The 20,656-nt window shown below is 38.2% G+C and overlaps 1 protein-coding gene across 1 annotated transcript; it reads right to left on the reverse strand.

Moving 5' to 3' along the window:
* Positions 1-1,031: 1,031 nt before the first annotated feature.
* Positions 1,032-20,254, reverse strand: kpna3 (karyopherin alpha 3 (importin alpha 4)). Its single transcript, XM_081361764.1, has 17 exons — positions 19,811-20,254; positions 11,821-11,865; positions 8,256-8,345; positions 8,134-8,163; positions 7,937-7,989; positions 7,376-7,471; positions 6,016-6,101; positions 5,818-5,904; positions 5,108-5,277; positions 4,295-4,339; positions 3,744-3,875; positions 3,534-3,662; positions 3,256-3,360; positions 2,649-2,720; positions 2,406-2,568; positions 2,156-2,250; positions 1,032-1,841 (listed from the first exon to the last, which is right to left on the reverse strand). Exons 1-17 carry the CDS (start codon positions 19,994-19,996, stop codon positions 1,743-1,745), a joined length of 1,683 nt encoding a protein of 560 aa, XP_081217890.1. The 5' UTR covers positions 19,997-20,254; the 3' UTR covers positions 1,032-1,742.
* Positions 20,255-20,656: the final 402 nt, after the last annotated feature.

Below are 20,656 nucleotides of genomic sequence, written 5' to 3' on the forward strand. Positions count from 1 at the left end.
CATACATCCCTTTACAAGTTAATGCACAGGGAAAAAAAAAAAAAAAAAAAAAGTCCAGTCACAACAGTAAGAAAGCCCATTTTCCAAATAATGGCAATCATTTGCCATTACAAAACAAAAGTTAAAACAAAAAGAACAAAACAACAAAAAAAGATACCCCTAATGGCTGTAAATCAATAATCACAAAGTTATTATTGTTCTGTAGCGTCCCAACAACGTCTAGTGGACCTAAGTGTGGTAGCTTCTCATTATATACCTAAACAAGAAATATAATTTTATTTTTAGTTGGTACGATTAGGTTTTGTAGCAAGTGAAATAAGATTAAAAACCAACTTAAAAAAAAAAAAAAAAAAAAAGACCCACAATGTCATGGATCTCCTTTTCCCATTGCTTGTATAGTCAAAATTAAGCGAACATCGCTCTCTACTTACATTAAGCAATAAAACGGGAATAACCCAAAAGTGTGCGCGTAAGACTGGAAAAACTGCAAAAGCGGAAGCTCCACTGATCAAAACAAAAAAAGAATTCACAATCCAATCACTGTTGCAAAGTTTCTTGTGGTTTTGACTACCGAGTGCTGAAATGTACTGATTTAGTGAAAATATCCTCCAACCGGTTACAATTGGGCTTGTCCCAAAGAACTTATTACTATGGTTACAGACAGGAAGTAGAGAAAATGAATCCAGGAAATAAGGAGCGCTGCCAGAGCACTCTTGTTGAGCAGAAAGACCTGTTAAGGTGATCTCAATGAACTTCCAAAGGTTGGGGCGGCCCTTTAAAAGTCCTGGCCAAATTGACCCGACTGATGATCATCTCAATTAGGATCCTCCTTTGACACATCCGACAGTCCAATTGCAAACCAAAAAGATCGGCACAATGAATGTCCACTACACTATCGCTGCAGAACTTGATAACTCAAAATGAGGGTGCTTGACCGTCTCAGATGAGATTTTCTCCATTTAAGTTTGTGTGATCTGCTGACAATTTTTTTTCTTCATTATCTTCAGTGTTTTTTTGTTTTGTTTGTTTTTAAATATCCATAATTTCAGGATGAAGAAAATGCAAGAATTTGTGGTGATAATTTAAGTTCTGTTTGCACACCACATATTTAGAGACACTCCCTTCCCCCATTTGAATTATATTCCATGGAATAACCCATTATAGGCTAGGTCACAGATTCAGATGAATTAGGGAGGGGGTCCAAATGGCTTAACACAGTAGAGGCTGGACGTCTGTCTGAGACTCGAAGATCATCACCAGAAATGCAATGTTTTGAGGGAAGGAATTTCTTGGAAACAAAAGAAAAATCCCTGCTTTTCTATTTCAGGAACATCTCTTTCTTTCATCTTCCTTGGCTGATATGATGGCTGGTACAACAACAGAAGTTCCTTTTATTGTTCATGCTCACCTATGTGTGTGAGTGAGTGAAAGAAAGAGCAAAATATATATCTTTTTTTTTTTTTCCTTTTTTTTTTTTGGCAACTGCAGTATAATCTTGTTCTTGTACTTTTTCTCTTCCATGTCTTGAAGTTGTTGAGATCCATCCATGTTTTGAGTGGCGTTGAGACAGGTACTCAGAACCTTCAGTGCTATTTTCTTCTGTGTGAGCGAGTGTCATTTGAGCGTGGTGATTGGTTTGTTTTTCTGGTTAGTGAGTGGTTGGTAGATGATGGGTCAGTAGGTGGCAGGGGTTGAGGAGCAGCTGGGAAACCCACCGTTCCTGAGTTCGAAGCTCTGGTTGTCTAGAACTTGAACTCCTTGGTTTGTAGGTTGGAGGCTGGATCGAAATTAAATGTGCCTCCCTGGGTGGCCTCAGGAATCAGGCTGGGGTCCTCATCAATCTACAAGCAGAGCCAAAAAGAATTAAGGCCAGTTTAGGGCAGTTTAGGACAAATACTATAATGATAACTACAACTGTAAAGTTGCAATAGTCGCTCTAATTCTATGAAAATAGGGAAGTCCAAACCCGATAACCACAGAGGAAAGAAATCGCTTTCAGAATGATTTTTTTCTCAGCTGATGAATCAAAATCCACTCGACATTAATGAGCTCAAGCATTTAAAGTGGCAGACGACAAAACTGCAGTCCGTGCTTAGAATAAACCGAAAGTCATTGTCAAGCACTATACAGAGACATGCCAAGAAACAAGACTCACATCGTCTCCTGAAAAGTACTGATCGATGATTTCAAATGCAAGTTTATAGATGTCCTCATTTTCGTGCTGCTGTAGGTTCTCGATTTTTTCCAATCCTGAAAGTCAGAAGCAAGACTATTACTGACCATCTTTTTTTTCTACAAAATAAGTAAAAACATCAGTGAATGTACAGGTGTGATCATTTCTGACTACTGGTCATCTTTTAGAATACAACCAGTCGAAATATGAAGGAACCATGACAACCCATTACCTCCACACTCTTCAATGATCTCAGCAATTGTGCTGGCTTCCTCCCCAGCCATGATGAGGATGTTTTTCAGTCCATCAAGAACCACCTGGACCACCTGAGAGTCTTTCACTGACAGCAGGTTGCAGAAGGGCGGGATCACGTTTTGTTGCACTAAGTACTCCACCTGCCGATTACAGCAAAATAACCAATGAAATGAAGGGGAAAATGACTCTGAATCCAAGATTCATTGCAAATGGTTCAAACCTGATCTTTTCTTCCACTTATTGTCAAGTTGCTGATGGCCCATGCAGCTTCCTTCTGTGTTCCAAAATCACCCTGTTTGGAAAAACCAAGATACATGTATTAGACTTGATAAATCAAGGTAAATCACTGTTTAGTTAGGGGAGTGTCTAAACTGGACTCTTCTGAGAGTCAAGATTCAGGCTTTAAATTTTACTTCAGATGCCGTGTTCATGTCAATTATAAGGTGTTTTGAGTGGTTGCTTATTGGCCCAAGCCAAATAAGACCCAATCCCAAGTCTTTAGGATATTGTACTCCCTAGATATTGCTTGGATTTAAAAGATAATTTTAACTTGAAAAATAACATTTTAGGACTTCAAAGAAACAGCATTATGACATAAAATTAATCAGAAATACTCGGCAGTGTTAAGATATTTAATTTGTACATAATTTGTAATAAAAATAAAATAGGAAAAAGCAAAATATAAGCATTTTTACATGTGGTCTCAGACTTTTAGATTCACAGTATAAATCCTATGGCAGAATTGCAAATCTGAAGCAAGGTGGTGTTAATGCTAAAATGAATCTGCAAAAGTGGACGTATAGCAGGCTACGCAGATAAAGTCTTACCTTGGCAAGCTGGTGAATGATCATGGGTATGAGACCAGCATCTATTACAGCCTGCACCTGCTGCTGGTTACCTGCTGTTATATTGGACAGGAACCACACTGCCTCCTGCAGGGAAGAACAGACACATCACAGATGTACTCTAAACATGCACCACAGCGCTTACACTGGGAATGGGGAGATTTCTGGAGTCATTTAGGCAATCAAGCAAGTAAATGATTGGGTTTCACCATTGCATTTCACACAAATGGGATCCGATGGGGTGTGTGTGTTTGTCTCACCTTGTTGATCTTCTCTTTGGGGTGTGTGAGCAGGTTGGGAAAGTGAGAGAGGACGTCACAGTTGAGCACCACCTGAGTCTGCTCATCCGTCCCGGTTACAATGTTCCCCACCGCTCTCAGCGCTGCGGTCTGAGCAGAGGACACACAAACACTATCAGAAACCGGATTCGGGTTTCAGCGGAAACTAAAAAAATCTGCATTTTTTTTTACCTGAACTTTGACCTCTTGGTGGCTGAGCAGTGGGACAAGGAAGGGGACGACACCTGAGTCTATTACCATCTGAATCTGCTCATTACCTCCATCTGTCAGATACGACAGAGCCCACACAGTGTCTACCAGAATCTAGAGAAAGAAAAAGATTTTAGTATTCTAAATTCAGTCTCAGTCAAGACTCGGTTTCTATCATTTACTACACAGCTCTCAGATTGGTCAGCTGTTGTACTGAGAGGTCAAATGGACTATTTTTCTTTCTTTTTGAATACATTAACAAAATATTGCTTTTAGTTTAAATGTATATTTATTTGATAAGTAGCCACACAATAACTGGGATAAATGTACAGTCAGCCAATCATTATTGCAAAATAAAGTCCTTCAAGACAATACAATAACCCTTCGCGTCACATCGAGGTTCAGATAAACTCAGTGTTTCCTGTGCGATAATAACCAAACGTTATCACTTAGTAAAGAGACTAAAAACAGATTTACTACACTCATTATTCAACTAAGAGCAACACTTCTGCTTTTTTACATCTTGTACTTACATTTATATCTGTATGATATATGAGTACACAGAGGGCAGGAAGAATCTGTGAAAGAAAAACTGATATTTTAGAAGCTGATATTTCACCAGATTTTTGAGAATAAGCACACAGCATGCAAACATGAAATCAGCTGTAGGACAACAGAATATTCATTAGATCTGCCATCAATGAAACAGTTGTTATATTACACACACACACAGTGAAAACACCAGTCTAATTATTTCCAAGCAGCAGGAGGTACAATATGTTCCCTTCAGCTCAAAGCTATACCTCCAGATTACAGACAGGAGAAGAAAACAAAAGAGAGAATGATAAAATATTGGCATGTAGATTATACAGCATAATAACTGCAAACCATGACTGAATAGATAGTAGCTAAATAGAAAGGAGACAGACTTCAGATTATTAAGAAGGGTTTCGTCTGAAACGCAATAATGGAAATACACATATCCTGCACACTAAGATTGTGGCACAGTGGTGCTTCACTGGATTAAATGCCAGTTTATAAAGTGCTTCGTGCATATCAATCAGTCAAACAGCCAGCTAAGTGGATCAATTTATCCAATCAAATCGCTGCATTTCTATGCACTTCAGCAGTCAGGCTTGAACCGACTTAATGAGAGCAGATAGATTACTAATGTGTTTTTACCACATCACACTATTTCTGTTAACATTGATCAAGTGTTATTTTAGATGATTTAAAAACACAGTTTATGTTTACTAGACAATATTCAACTAAACAATTTATAGATCATTTTTACCAACTAAAAGAAACGAGTAGTAAAAGTACATATGATCACATACACTCCTCACCTCTTGCACTGTTTCCATGGGTGGGGGTGGGTCTTTGTTTCGGCACAGATTGACAATGACCCAGGTTACGTTTCTCAAGAAGGTTATGGGGATGGAAGGATTAATAAACGACAAGAGAGGTTTGACCACACCGAGCGAGATGACGTAATCTCGACACTGAGGTCCATCACCTGCAAAGGCCCATAAATCACAAGAGCGAGTTAAAAAGTGTAAATAACACTACTGATGAGTATCACAGCTGTTACAACTCTCCCGATTTTTGGGGATACATTTGCAAGTTTAAATTGTCAATGCACTACTTAAGAAATGCAACAGCAGTAATTATATGAGAAAAAAACAAAACAATGCTAATTAAACAAAGCATTTTTTGGAAATATACTCCAGTACTATAGGTTGCGCAACAGAAGAAAAGCTTTAAAGGTTTGTGAGAGGTATGTCAACTATAACTGAATCTAAAATTATGTCTGTGGTGTTTAATTTTGGTTGAACCAACAGCTTTCAATGCGTTAATGCCACTAATACGCATGTAGCCGCTCTTCTGGACATGACATCCAAAAGTTCACATCTCATTGGTTGGTTAGTATTTGCTGCCAGGAGGATGAAAAAAAGAACTTGCGCTCTCCTTGGTTTCGATATAAATTCTTGTTTTTGATCTTTTCAGTTACAAAATTCAGTGGCAAAAACAGTGTGAGGACATTTCAATCACTCACCAATGATGTTTCCCAGCGCCCACACGGCCTGCTCACACACATTCTGATGAGGAGAGTGGAGAAGTCTCAAAAACAATGGGACAGCATCTAGACAGACAGGGACAGAGAATGAGAGGAGGACAGAGCCTTCAAATACAGAGAGCTGACATAGTCAAAACCGGTTGATTCAGTAGACAAAGGCCTGTCCAAACAACTTACTGGATTTGACCACTGCCTGTGTCTGTGCAGACGTCCCTGATGCAATGTTGGTCAAAGCCCAGGCAGCTTCAAACTGCAATGAAGGACTGATGAAGAAAAAGAGAGAGAAATGGAAGTTCAGATTTTTTTTTTTTTGCACTGGTGGTAAACAACACTTCACCTCGGACCACTCTGAATACAAAATGACCTTCTGAGATGCTCTGAAAAAGGCTCAGCAGGACTTTCCCACAGGATTCTGTGTTTGTAGCCAGAACTGACCTTTATAAAAACTTTAAAAAGTACATAAACACACTAACAGTTCTTGGCTCATTTAGAGTCAGACATGAAGACAAAAGCAATGATTTCAGTTTGAGTCAGATCACTGTAACACACAGTATTGTCAGATGCATTTTTATGATTTTTCAAGTCAAGTATGATAAAATAGAAAAAAGATCTTAAAAATGATTTTATAGGTATTGCTGGAGTGGTTTTCCATTTGTGTATCGGGTAACAATCCTTATGTCTCCTCATAAATATGCATTTAAAAGATTCTGTAACTTCCACTTCATTTTGCTAACTTTGACCATATGGCTCCCAAACAAGTCAGCAAATCTGAACATGCTTGTTAATTCACAGGATGAAAGCATGGGCCGGTCATGGAGAAAGGCGTGACACCCGCCTAAGGACACTCATTTCTGTGCAACCTCACCAGTTGACTAAAATTTGTAATTGTTTTGCTGTTGCTGAATAAGGCTGTAGAAATCCGGGCATGTTGTGTCTGATTTAGCACGTCTTTATGAATAACACTTTGGTGGAACTATAAGGCCACGACTGAACGCACCTTAAAAATCAGTGAAGCATTACTGTCTGTGTTTCAGCATCATTACTCCAGTCTTCAGTGTCACATGATCCTTCAGAAATCATTCTAATATTCTGATTTGATGCTCAACAAACATTTCTTATTATTATCAATGTTGAAAACCGTTGTGCTTTTTAATACTTTTGCGGAAACCAACCGTAATACATTTTTTTCAGGATTCTTTGATGAAAAGAAACTTCAAAAGAACATTTATCTGAAATAGAAATATTTTGTAACATTATAAATGTCTTTACATTCACTTTTAGTCAATTTCATGCATCTTGAATCTTACTGACCCCAAATTTTTGAACGGCAGTGTTCTCACTTGAGGATCTCCATCTAACATCCACCTTCTGCCTCATCCCTTATTCTTTTATCTCATTCACTTTCTCTACCATCATTCAAGATTGACATTGAAAACTTCATTAACTCTGATGCATGTTTGTACACAAACAGCACAATTAAAAAGGTTTCATTAAGTTTTGAATCATTTCATTTGGTGCAATGTATAGTCACACTCACTTGTCATCCCTCTCCAGGCATTTGACTAAGATTGGAAGGATTCCACATTTTATCAAGTCGTCTATGGGAGGATTTCTGTCACTTGAGAGCAATTTTCTGCGATTACGGAAAAGAGAAAAATAGTCAGGCACTCTTTCATTCATTATCCGGCACGCCAAATACATGTAAGCAGTGTTAATGCAATCCATTTCAAAGAGACAAATCCAGCAAAACATATTTAATTACAAGCATAATTGACAGAGTACGTCATTGTTTTGTGTTATGCTTTTCACATTCAGCTGATTTAACATTAATCAGACTACTTCAGAAAAAAATAGAAACATCAACAAAATGTGATGCATTTTTAATTATATTCAACAAGGAATATAAATTAGTTTAGGACTTATATTTGTCTTTAGACTCGCACGGATGATGAATCATGTGCATAATGACCAGGCATGTGTATCAAAGCAAAAACAGTCTGATTTGTTGACTTGAGGTAATTAAAGGCATGAGATTATGTTTTTAAAAGACATTCATGTGTAACAAATTCAAATCTTTTCATACATCACAACACTTTACCTGGCTGCTTGCACTGCGCTGAGCTGAACAACTGCATTGTCACTGGTGGCATTCTGTAGGAAAAAAAAGAAAAAGGAGTAATGGCGAATGAGAGGAAGGAGTCGTCGTTCACACCCACACTTTGTGAAATGAAGTGCTGCTGTGCGCTGACCCTCCGAATCAGTTATTTATCAGACATTTACCACGTTAAACCTTACCTGTAAGATGGCATCTAGCGTTACGTTTTGCTGAGGAGAAAAAGAAGAGAAAAATTCAGACCAACTATGTAAAGGAAAACGGAAGATATGGAGGGAGATGAAATGAGTAGAAAGCCTCTTACCCCTTTGAAGTCAGAGTCCACATCGGAATCTTCCAGACTCTCTTCCTGTGGAACATTTCGTTTCTTCAGGAGATGCTCGTCTCTTTTGTTCTGTGCGGATTGAGAAATTAAGTAAATATTAGGTCCTCTGTGAATACTTGCACTTCACAAACCAAAACTAATAAAAAATGAATCTGTGATTTTACAGACTTGAGGAAATCATAGAATACACTCTTAAGTGTGAATTAATGTCATGTATATTTAATAAAAGTGTTTTTATTTTTAATAAACTATTATTTTAAAGAGGTTATATCATACATCTTCCCTTAAAATCAAATGGCTGTTTTTTTTCTGCTGTAACTTTAATACAACAATCCTCTGCTTAAATACAGGGGTTCAATGTGCTGCCCAAATTAAGAGTTCAGAATGAAATGACTTCATTTTTATATTTTGTTAAATACAAACATTAGCTGCTTGTTTCTAACACTGGAATCCTTCAGAAGGAACTGCAGAGCGGAAGGTGCTACATACAGCCAGAAAAAAAAAAAACTTTTTGACAGACTTTATCACATTTTGCTAGTTGGTCTGGCATTTAGCAAGCATCTGGAGTACTTCATCCTTATTACCTCAAACTGAAGAGGCGTGGGAAATTCAAAACACCAAATAAGTTGGTATACAGGCAGTTATGTGCAAATGTTTCAGGTTTTTAAAAAAATAATTCCCACACTGCAACAAAATCTTATTTTTTCCCACAGGTTAATCAGTTTTAAATAGTAGTGTCTCTTCTTTAACTGAACTAAATGATTTTTATTACTATGAAACATTTTTTTTTACAAACGTGCAGCGGTGGACAAGTGATGTAATCTGTGTGCGACTGTGTAACACCTGTAACACCGACTATCGCAGCATTCCTAATGGAATTTTAGACCTAAAATGGATTTTCTCCCGAAACCCTTAAAAAGAATATTTTGCTGCTAATGTTAATGAAATAAAATTTAACAGCACAATATCGAACCCTTAAAAAAAGGCAAATAACTGAAAAAAAAATGGCACACAGAAAGTCCCTTCTGGTTCTAGGCTGTGTGAGAAACTAATGTGAGGGTGAGCGGTCTGTGACGCTAATGTTAGAGCAAACTGGAATGCAAAGAGGAATGTCTCGCACACAGAGCACAGCAGCATTCTGTCCGATTCCTCTGGGCTGACAGTATCAGCGCCTAATATGGACAGGACATGCTGCGTCACCCAATCCAGCACCAAATGCATCAAGATCAAGGCTGTGGGACTAAACTTCTGCTTCACATAAACTCTGGCCTACCAGATCAACAACAGGGGATTTCAACGCACTCAGACTGCGCCATTTGTCATAATGGACTTTGTCAGAGGCTGAAGGCAGCTTGGCTTCTGGTGATGACATGCTACTTTATCAAGTAGGGACCTGTTACAGTTTTCATTAGATGTAAAACCCATAAAAATACACAAGTAGTTCTAGCGAGGTTCGGAGTTCTGTGCCAAAAGAAAGGGAGGAGGGGAGGGGAGAAGTGTGTGACGAGGGAAGCCCCTCATGACAACCTCCCTCTTGGGGTGCAGCCAACCAGGGGCCCCGTGACCATGGATAGCATGACCCAAATACTGCAAGCGCAAACCAGATTTCCAAAAGAAACAGCTCACCAGCTGAGAGAACAAAGCCATGTGACTTGTTTTTTTAAACAAGGACTAATATCAATAGTCGTGTTTTTCTGCTAAATTAAAAAAAGAAACAAGTTATGACACATGATAACACATGAAACCAGTTATGACTGGTGGTAACAAAAGCGAGTATCTCAAGCATGTGAAATCGTGGATTTAATGTCTGCTACAGTGTGATTCTCAATCCTTTAAGATCATTACAAATCACACAGTACGACATGGATCTAATAAACTTGGGTACGACATTGTACGATGATGACACACTGAATTCAACATGCGCTAGTGGTAAACAAAAAGAGCAAGATGCACTTTGGCAATTGTGTTTTTTATGTGCACTGAAAAAGAGTAAGCGAAAGAGGAGAATATGGACTAGGGAAAAGAGGCCTACTTGGCATGCCATTTTTGCAAATGGAGCTCAAGGCACATAGTTTTAAGTTTTAGCGCCATGTTCATGTTGCATTTTTATTGGCTGGTCAGTAGACGTAGGTCTACACACTATGAGATGATCATTCTACATTTCTGACACTGTCAGAAAATGATCGCAGGGTATCTTTGGTCACACGACCGTGACAACGGCCATCTTTGAACCTCTCTCACTGTAAGACATAAGACCACCGTTTAGCAGCCACGACCACAGAAATCACCACGATTGGTCAGCTTTCATCTGGGACAGACCAAAAACGTACAATGCATACCGAGCATAAGACTTATCTGCTCAGTTGCTCAGATTGTGTGTTTGACACAGCAGCAGGATCCTTCAGTCTCTGGTATCTGATTCATTATGTTACATGTTTGGTCAACATTTGGTTACGCTATCAGATGTGTCACTATACACTATATTTAGAGTGAGAGCCTTGCTTCCTGTGCTCATGTCTTACAGAAAAGATAGAACAGAAAAATCCTAAATGCAACGTCCTGAAGCAAGAAAAAAAGCATCTGTGCAATCACCACCTGCTTAAGTTGACTGTAATGCAAGAAGAGACTCCACGCTGAGGCCACATTCAAGCAACAGATGCTCCTCTATTTCCTGCAACGATGTACCCGCACAATCACATCATCTCACACAACGCTGCCGCTACACTTTAGGGGCTTTGGTAGCGGAGGAACGTTTTCATAGTTCCTACAACTATTGGTGGAAGCAATAAAGGGGCAAAAGGTGGTGGCGATTCTTTAAAAGTCATAATTTACCCTATTAACTTTGTTAGCGCACATACTAGTCTTGTGGTGAACAATTAATCCATGCAAGTTAATACACAGAAAACAATGTGTTTGTCGTGGTTATCTTTAATCAGTCTGCTATGAGCGAGGGATGAGAGGAGGTGCGCTGAAGTAAAACCCCACCCTCAATTCAATATTTTGGCTCACAGCAGTTGAAACGTATGTTTTAATGCCATCTCTATCAGTAGCAAAATATTGCATTATTGTGAATCAGTTCAAACTCCATTTCAGTGAATCAATTCAAAGTCAGCCACTAAAAGTTAACAAGCTCAATAAATACATAAATTCCAGATCATTTCTGAGCAAATGCATAAATACTGCAAGTGAAGACATTTGTTTTTAGCTTTATAGCCCAGCCCTAAACGAGACTGAGGAACTATTCAGAGCTCTTACATGCAGCGCTAAATACAAACCTCAAGTGCCCGCTGAATCACCACAATCAACAGCTTAATGTTGTTGGTAAGAGTGCACGTAGTTATTTAGGAATAAAAAAAACTAAAGAGGGGTGAGAATCAATTTTGTAAGTCTGGTTTATTTCAACCAACATTCTCTGATGAGTCACATGTATTGCATCAGAATGCAATGTTCAGTTACACATGTAGCTTAAATACTTCCATCCAGAGGAAACTTGCAAATGATCAGTGACTGTGCAAATAATCCTGAAACATAATTGTGAACTTACCTTTCTCAGTTCTACCGTCACTTCATTACGATGTCTTCGCATCGTCTGAAAAAGAAGAGAAATAGGTTGGTTAAGTACAGTATAACATATCTGAGGTATGAAGAAATTCTAAGACTCAGAGTTTTGTTACGCCAGAGCATTGTGGGTGGTTGCTTTAAGTTTAATACTAGGGTTTAGCAACTTGTTCAAATCCACAAGTGATTCACACACTGCCACAGTGACACCCTCTAATGGGCTGTAATGATGCAAACAAAATGCCAACCAAAGTCTTGCCACTCCAACAGAACAAAGAGGCAACCAACCGTGGTAACCATGGTGACGGCAGAACCCCGCTGTCACTCAGTCCTCTGTTTAGACAATCACATTTTTTGGCCATTCTATTAGAACTGTTCCATAAAACCCAACGGAACAAACATCTGCACAAGACAGAGCGGCAGGAATATATCTGGAGCAACAAAACACATTCAGGCCGCAATGAAATGGAAGTAGAGATGGATATTTTATTCCGTATTGTGATGTAGATTCAGATGAACGTGAGATTTCAGGGAGAGGATATAAGCGGACTAAATTGTTCACAGTAAGATCTACAACATGCACTTATTAAATATATAAGAATTTTTCATTTCATTCCGACTTTGACAAGATGGACAGGTCACTTGTCGCAAATGGTTCTTCTCCCTAATTTATTTATTTTCTTTAATATACAACTTCAATAGGATATAGCCCTGGGAGGAAAAGTAAAAACATCAGCAGCCAAGCCAACAATGCAAAGACTTCACATGCTGTGTGGTGGGGATGGTGGGACGGATCGGATTTGATCTTGTGACTGGGCATACTAGTTCATGTTACAGCAAACCCACACTGTGCCTTATGCAATCCAAAAGTCATGATGGGGAAAAGAGAGAGGATGTAGAAGCAAAACCGACAAACAAGAAAGGGAAACAGAAAAGGACAAAATACCAGCAATTATTTCTAAATGACTAATTAAACATATCAGGAAGTTCAATTATTCAATACTCAAAGTAAGAGTTCAAATTATGCATTTTTACAAGTAAATTATTCAAAGTGACTTGCAGTGCATTGAGTGCATATTTATCAATTTGTGTTCCCTTAGTAGGAAATGAACCCATGACATTGGTGTTAGCATTCTGCACTTTATGCCCTGTTTACACCTGGTATTAAGATGCGTTTTGGTCAATCGGATGACAAGTAGACGAGGGTAGACACATAGCCGACCCGTTTACACCTGGTATTTTAATTCTTCTCTTTTGTAAACTTTCAACCACTTCTGTCCCGATTTCTTCGAGTGGAGGGTATATGGGCTGGTAAATTAATGTTTTTTTTTTTTAGATCCTTCGATCTAACGGACAAAATAAGCAATTTACATATGAACGTGCCGGGGAACAAGAAAAAACATACGGAGAGCATCAGCTTTCGTTTCTGCTCTGACAGCCGCAAGACCATGGCGAACGTGTGTTAGAAATCAGGAATGGTAACAGAACATTGTGCTTGGTACGTTTTTCATCTTCAAACCAAACTTGGGTAGCTACCATAATGTTTACACATTAGGTCAGTAGGAGGAGAGTAGGAGGTCTTTTGTGGCTGTTTGAACACAATCGACCAAATGAGCGTCTACACTACGAAAGCAATCCGGTCAAATGCGTTTTCGACTACCTCTGGAAGTGGTCGAAAGTGGACAAGCTCAAAACGTTTTAGCGTCACCCACTTGTGATCTGATCGACCAAAATGCATCTTAATACCAGGTGTAAACAGAGCTGTGGTTGAACTAGAGGAGCCCCATAAAACATCTTAAACAAAATGCTCATCGTTCCTGTTAGAATTCAATTTATGTAACATGATGTCTAAAGCTGTATTTCAATTGATGGCAGATTTGAACTGGTTTCACCTGCAAAAGCACCATGGCTCAATGTTGAACTAACACTAGGCCACATTTACACCTTCAAGGATTCAACTTAAAAAAAAAAAAAAAAAAGAATTTCTTTCCTGAATTCGCAACATGAGCAGTATTTTAGTGACACATGCGTTATGCATGAGTCACAGCAGAATGACAGGAGGGCAGAGCCGAGAGGAAGCACTCCAGGAGTCAGTGGACAGAGGCTTCGCCGGCGACATGACAGCTTGACACTCTTGAGACCAGCATAATGACACAGTATGTGTGCATGTGCTTGTCTGGTTGCCAGCATGGTCTGAGGGCATGCTGTCTCACTCCTGTTAGGTCCACGACATGCTAATAAATAGGTTGACTGCACAATAGCTACAAACATCAGGCTTGACTCATTTTTAGCCTGTGATGCTTGCTACACAAAAGTCAGGGGTTCAATTCCTAGGGAAAACGCATTCTGATTAAATTAATTTCTTAAATGCAACTAAGCTGGCAAATTGTGTAATTATAATATGTTACCAGCACATATTTTGGCTAAAGCATCTGGCACATGCAAAATAGCAGGATGTAGGCTACCTGAGGAAATTTCTTCGTGTTATTCAACTGGGCTGGGTTGACTATTTCAATTGTACACTGTTTAATGATCTCCATAGTGATTCTTAAATCCCAAGAACGATCTCTTAGGGGGGCACCATTTATTTACACGACACCATTTTTTATGCGTTTTGGCCGTTCATTTACACGACAACTGAGTTTCGGGGCCTAAAAACGCAAACTTCTGAAAATGGGTTTCAAAGTGAGTTTTTGAAAACGATACCGTTGTCTCCATGTAAAAAACGGTGACGTCATGCTTGTGTGTATTGTGTGTTCAGTCTACAGGCGCAAAGAAAACGAAATACAATTATATAAATACAATTATAAAAATATAATAAGCTATAACTGTGTTAAAAAACAGTCAGCTTAAGGTAGCTAGAACTAATGTTGTCAAAAATATTGATATTTCGATATGTATCGATACTGAAATATCTGAAACTATTTCAATACTCCTTTCGGCAGTATCGATACACCGATACTAGCTGCTCTTTCTTGCTCTCCTCTCTTACAGCGAGTTGACACACCCCCGCCTCTTCTCATTCAGAGATCTCATTCACTCCGGTTAAATAGTGTTGGTGTGACCGGGTCTGAATTTCAGGGCGGGATTGCGCATAATTTCACTAATTCCCACAGATTCCGTGCTCGCATCCGAACCGCACACACATAATAAAGCCGCCTCTGACATACAAGTGCCAAAATTAGCTCTTTGATTGCCTAGACTTTCAACAGATGGACAAAAAAAGAAATATTAAAAATATCTATATGACAGTATATGCAGCGTTATCCATGTGGTATCGAAAATGAAATCAAATATCAATACTTTTCAATGTATTGTATCGAAGTTAGAAATTCCATTATCGTGACAACGCTAGCTAGAACAAGTATTAAATGAGGTTAAATGTCAAATTAACGGCAATATCATACACTAGCCTGGGGGGTGGAAGTAAATTAATGGCGATCTGATGTGAAGTCACAAACATGGTGCATTTTAGTCTATAGATCTGCCTGAAGTGTACATGTAGAGTAGACTCGCTCAATCTGTCAAAATTGAGGGGTGGAGGGTCTGTCCTCATGACGAAGTTGAACGCACTTCAAAATGGCGTTGGGGATTCCACAGAGGGGAAGTGCTTAGGGAAGTTCGCGAGTACATCTCCAAAAGTGGAGTTAAACACGGCCCAGATTGTCTCTTTCTCTTTACTCTTAGTTGTAGCGTTAAATAAATATGAACATCAGAAGGCATGATGAAAGATACAGTACAACTTACTGAAACGTATCACGTCTCATGTAATCACTTAATCAGTGTTTCAACTGAGGAGAGATGTCAATAAAAAAGCTTGTAAACAATGTTACAGTTACCTCAAAAAAGCCATTCAATTTTAGAGTATTTTACTGAATTTATGCACTATATTACATATTAACTATATTTAACCTGTTAGTGATGTCTATTTAATGAATGTTTGAATAAATCTTTCATTACAAGTTATGACAGCAACCATTTAAATGTTTATATTTCAACAACACATTGCAGGAAGTAACGATTAAATCATTAAATACAAAAACTGCCTTGTGCAAATAAATGTTTGCATACAACTCAGATTTTGATCATCTTTAAAAATAAATAGCAATTGAATGAATAGTTTGTTGTAAATTTAAACCTTTAAAATTATATTAACTGTACCAATACACAGGGTTCCCAGCCTGCATAGTTTACAGCATTGGTTGAGATTTTTTAGTTTTTTTTAAGAATATATATCCAAATTAATCTAATCTAGATCACTAGATCAGAAATGAATCAAGAACAAATTCAAATCAATACCCAGCCCCATAATCCAATCACAAATGCTCTGATTATAAGGTGCAAATTTTAACAAACTCTTCAGACCCTCTTTTGACCATTTTTGAGGTTGGTATCAAGTGAGTATGTGACATAGCAGACGAATCAAATGGCTTCGTTTCTTTTTCCACAGCCACTTAGCAATGCAAAACACAGCACGACAGCAGCACTCGTCATTCCCTCAGTTAGCTACAAGTACATCCTTGTTATTGGCTAAATCTAGCAGGCTAATGAGCCGAAGTATCCCACAGTTCCACAGTCCGTTGCTGGCCACATCAAATGGATCATGCACGAGCCCTTCGCTCTTAGGAACACAAGATGAGAAATCTGAATCTACTTTACAAATTCCCGGAATAGCTGCAGAGGGGCGACAGCTTTGCTGGCTTCATCCAAAGCCATGTGTGTCTGACGGCTGAGTCACACCAGCGGCCTATAGTCAGTTGCAGTCAATTCGCACCATTAATCTTGAAGGAGGCCTCAGGGGTTCCTCGGATGAGCTTACGGCAGAAGATGATAATGATGTCTAGTATCAACAGGGTATGCAAGTAAATGAGTTCTTCATAAATGTGATTGCTGCACCTTTAATGTTATACTGTTCATTTGAAAGTGACTTTGAACACTCATTATGCTGGTCCTCTGGGTTAGATGTGACGTAAGCCATGTTTCTTAGTTTAGGCTAACTGATTGTGTTTGGTTATAGATGTCAAATCAACTTTATACAGCACTATTCACAATAGACATTGTTTCAAATCAGCTTTACAGAAAATCATGATGTTAAAGTCAAGCATATTTTAACATCATCTTGCCTTAAGGCCTGTTCGCACCAAGAACGATAGCTATAAGATAACTATATTAGCATCCACACCAGCAGACGATTTTGTTTCGTTTATTCCAAGCACACACTGCAGTTTTGTCGTCTACTACTTTATATCGAGCTCTTTAAAGTCTGGTGGGTTCTGATTGGCTGTCATTGTTTTTAATCGCTCATCGGCTGGGAAAAATTGTTCTGAAAGAGATTCCATATTGTTTATTTGTGCTGTTATTATTATAGCTCTGGTGTGGACTCTAATCATTAATATTTAGATGGATTTTTAGAACTATATCTAGATTAGAGTTGGGCGATAATATAGTTTACGTTTTGCGACAACATAAATCAAGCATATAATATATATCGCTTTACTAAAAGGGATGGTTCGGGGCCAAACACCCCCCCAGAAGCTTTTTTTCCCTTGGTTGAACATTATTAAAGTTAGAGCTTATTTAGAGAAATCAGCCGGATGGCTTAGTGCAGGCGCTAATGGATCCAAGGTTGTATCTCGTAAATTACCCCACTAATAATGCCCAGAATGGAACCAAACTTCTACAGTAGTACAAATAGGTTCTGTACTCATAAAACGAGGCATTGGAAAGTTTGTAAGTACGTCAGGAGTTTATTTAAATAACAATGGCCTGATGGCTAATGCTACCGTTAACCCGGACGCCGAGGTCACTTCCGTGATTTGGGAAAAGCACGTAAAAGTCCTGGCAGAAAGCGATACATAAGGATGTAGTGTAACGACGAATTAGTGTTGACAACTTAGTGTTAACTAATAATTGTTGAAAACTGGTACTATCAACAAAATATTAGTGCATTCCTGGAACTGGGCGTCGTTACACTACATCCTTATGCATCGCTTCTGCCAGGATTTTTACGTGCTTTTCCCAAATCACGGAAGTGACCTCGGCGTCCGGGTTAGCGGTAGCATTAGCCATCAGGCAAGTGTTATTTAAATAAACTCCTGATGTACTTACAAACTTTCCAATGCCTCGTTTTATGAGTACAGAACCTATTTGTACTACTGTAGAAGTTTGGTACCATTCTGGGCATTATTAGTGGGGTAATTTACGAGATACAACCTTGGATCCATTAGCGCCTGCACTAAGCCATCCGGCTGATTTCTCTAAATAAGCTCTAAGTTTAATAATGTTCTACCAAGGGAAAAAAGGCTTCTGGGGGGGTGTTTGGCTCGAGGTCATGGTGCAAAGGACCCTAGGTTGATTTTACTCCAAAGCATCCCTTTAAGTGTACCGTTTGTATACGGGTGTGCTACATATTCAACAATAAATATATTTCCGGCAAATAAAATAAAAAGTTTACATTTTGCAATGATAAGTGATCAAGAAGTTGAGATTTGCTTAATAATAATAATAATAAATATATATATATATATATATATATATATATATATATATATATATATATATATCAAAGGATATACTTGTAGTTATAGGTTAAAGATTTTGCTCAATTTACAACTATTTGGTGTAGAGACAAACGCAATTATTATTTGTTGATGTGCATCACTGCCATGGGTTTGTTTGTTTCTTTTTAACGCCATGCCAGCTTCTATGGCTATTTTCTGGGTGAGAAAAATTTATGGAAAAACAATTTCAGGTGTTTACCATTTATTTTAGCTGAAAACTCAAACTATATTTGGGTTAACTTTGTTAAAAACTTCTTCAGAAAAGATAACAGAACATAAAATGTTTCTCACAGGGTTAAAACCAGCACAATCTTATAAAACATACTCCATCACCAGACAGCTTAATTGAAAGTCATGACATACTTAAACATAACATACTGTAAATAGTACATAATAAATGTAGTCCCCTAGTGTGCATGCCAAAGGCAACTATGGCAAAGAACGAAAAATTCCATTGCTGTGTTATATAATCCTTCATCTTACTGCACAACCTGGCTTACTAGTATTTCTAGGTCGCCTCTATGCAGCCTGCATCGGGGTATGAATTCAGGAGCACTACCATCTGGAGGTTTTCATTCCAGTTTGAAGGTAATAAAATCAGGCTTATGTAGCTCTGGTTTACCTACAGGTGATGCTTAGATGCTAACTACCACACCAAAGGACAATCTGATTGAAGAGGAAAAGATGTTAACCAACTGACATTTCACAATGACATCTTTATTAAACCACCATAATCAACTCTAATCAATGGACAAGTACATTAAGATCAACTACAGCAGGGCTTATAGACTGGCGTGACTAAACAATTAATAAAGAGGTCAGATGTTGAGGTATTCCTGGTCACTGGTTCAGTTTAGGAGAGCTAGCTAAAGCCGGTATTAAAACACCTGTCTCTGTCGCATATATCTGGTTCGCAAGTTACATTTAAGATTATTTGCTAATGTTTAGGGAGTTTATCTTCTATACATGAATGTTAAAAAGTATGGTTACGAAAACACACGAATAAACGGACTAGTAGACGATTAATCTGCCGCTTGCTAACCACTTAGCAGCTAGCACACATGCTAACACGATAAATCTGCATGTTTTTGGCCCAGCGCAATTTAAAACAGAAAATTAACAGCCGTGCCACCCTACCGACCTAATAAATAAACCTGTCTTAATATTACACGACTAAATAATGCGCTATAACAGCTCAAGTCCGAGTATAAGTCGCGATTAACTCGTGAATATTGAAGGGAAATGTGTGTTTAAAGAGGCCTCTATGTAGGCCGCGCCCGCTCCGCATGATGCTCTTGCTGGGTCCACAAACACCCGCTCCGATCCGACACCATAATACCAGAACCACAGACACTCAGGAGAAGGAAAACGACCTGGGGGGAAAAGCCCGGAGTCCAAAGTATCCGGTGGACTTACCTCCACATCTCGCCCCTTGTTTTTGAAGCTCTTGATGCGATGGTTTTCCAAGCCGGCGTTTTCGGCCATGGCTCTGTGTGTATGTGTGTGTCTGTAGCGACTCCCGACCGACGCGCAGAGGAGCTCCGCTAGGGAGGAAGAGGAGGAGGAGGAGGGCGGGGGGTGTATCGATGTCCGATGAATCATTCACTTGAATCGGATCGTCTTTTTTTTAATGAACTGGTTCACAAAATTAGCGGTTCTCGCCGACTCATTGAACCGCACCTTCTTTTTCCGAAATGTTACAAATAGCCTATAATGTCCTCGAAGTGAAAATATGTTTATAATCCACTTAAAAGCCTTAAGATTTATCAACACGTTTTATTTTAATGTTAGTTATTTTTTATTAAAACTCAAATCTGTTGTATCAAACAATCTGGCGAGCTATTTTTTTATTGTATATGCAAATAATAGGTTCTATGTAAATTTATGAACTTTATGAGCCGAATCATGCATGCAGAATTGAATTGGAACACATGAAATTGCGTGTGCTTTATTTTAACATTTTAGAGCAGATACCATAGCGGGATGTTAGTGACCATGATGAGTTCAAATAATTGTTATATATATAAAAAAAATCTAATATTATATATATATATATATATTTTAAATAAATAAATAAACAAATACACACATATATACATACATACACACTATATATATATATATATATATATATATATATATATAATTTTTTTAATTATTACATTTTTTAATTATATATATATATATATATATATATATATATATATATATATATAAATTAAATTATATATATATATATATATATATATATATATATATAAA

Source organism: Scardinius erythrophthalmus (assembly GCF_964197995.2).
Source record: "Scardinius erythrophthalmus genome assembly, chromosome: 3".
Taxonomy (NCBI): domain Eukaryota; kingdom Metazoa; phylum Chordata; class Actinopteri; order Cypriniformes; family Leuciscidae; genus Scardinius; species Scardinius erythrophthalmus.

What these genes read in the sequence shown, in the direction of transcription:
- kpna3 (XM_081361764.1), bottom strand. Translation starts at nt 19,996, where the DNA reads ATGATTCATCGGACATCGATACACCCCCCGCCCTCCTCCTCCTCCTCT. An exon ending in ACAAGGGGCGAGATGTGGAG is followed by an intron (nt 11,866 to 19,810) that starts GTAAGTCCACCG and finishes CTTCTTTTTCAG; the next exon opens with ACGATGCGAAGACATCGTAA. An exon ending in CGCTAGATGCCATCTTACAG is followed by an intron (nt 7,990 to 8,133) that starts GTAAGGTTTAAC and finishes TTTTTCCTACAG; the next exon opens with AATGCCACCAGTGACAATGC.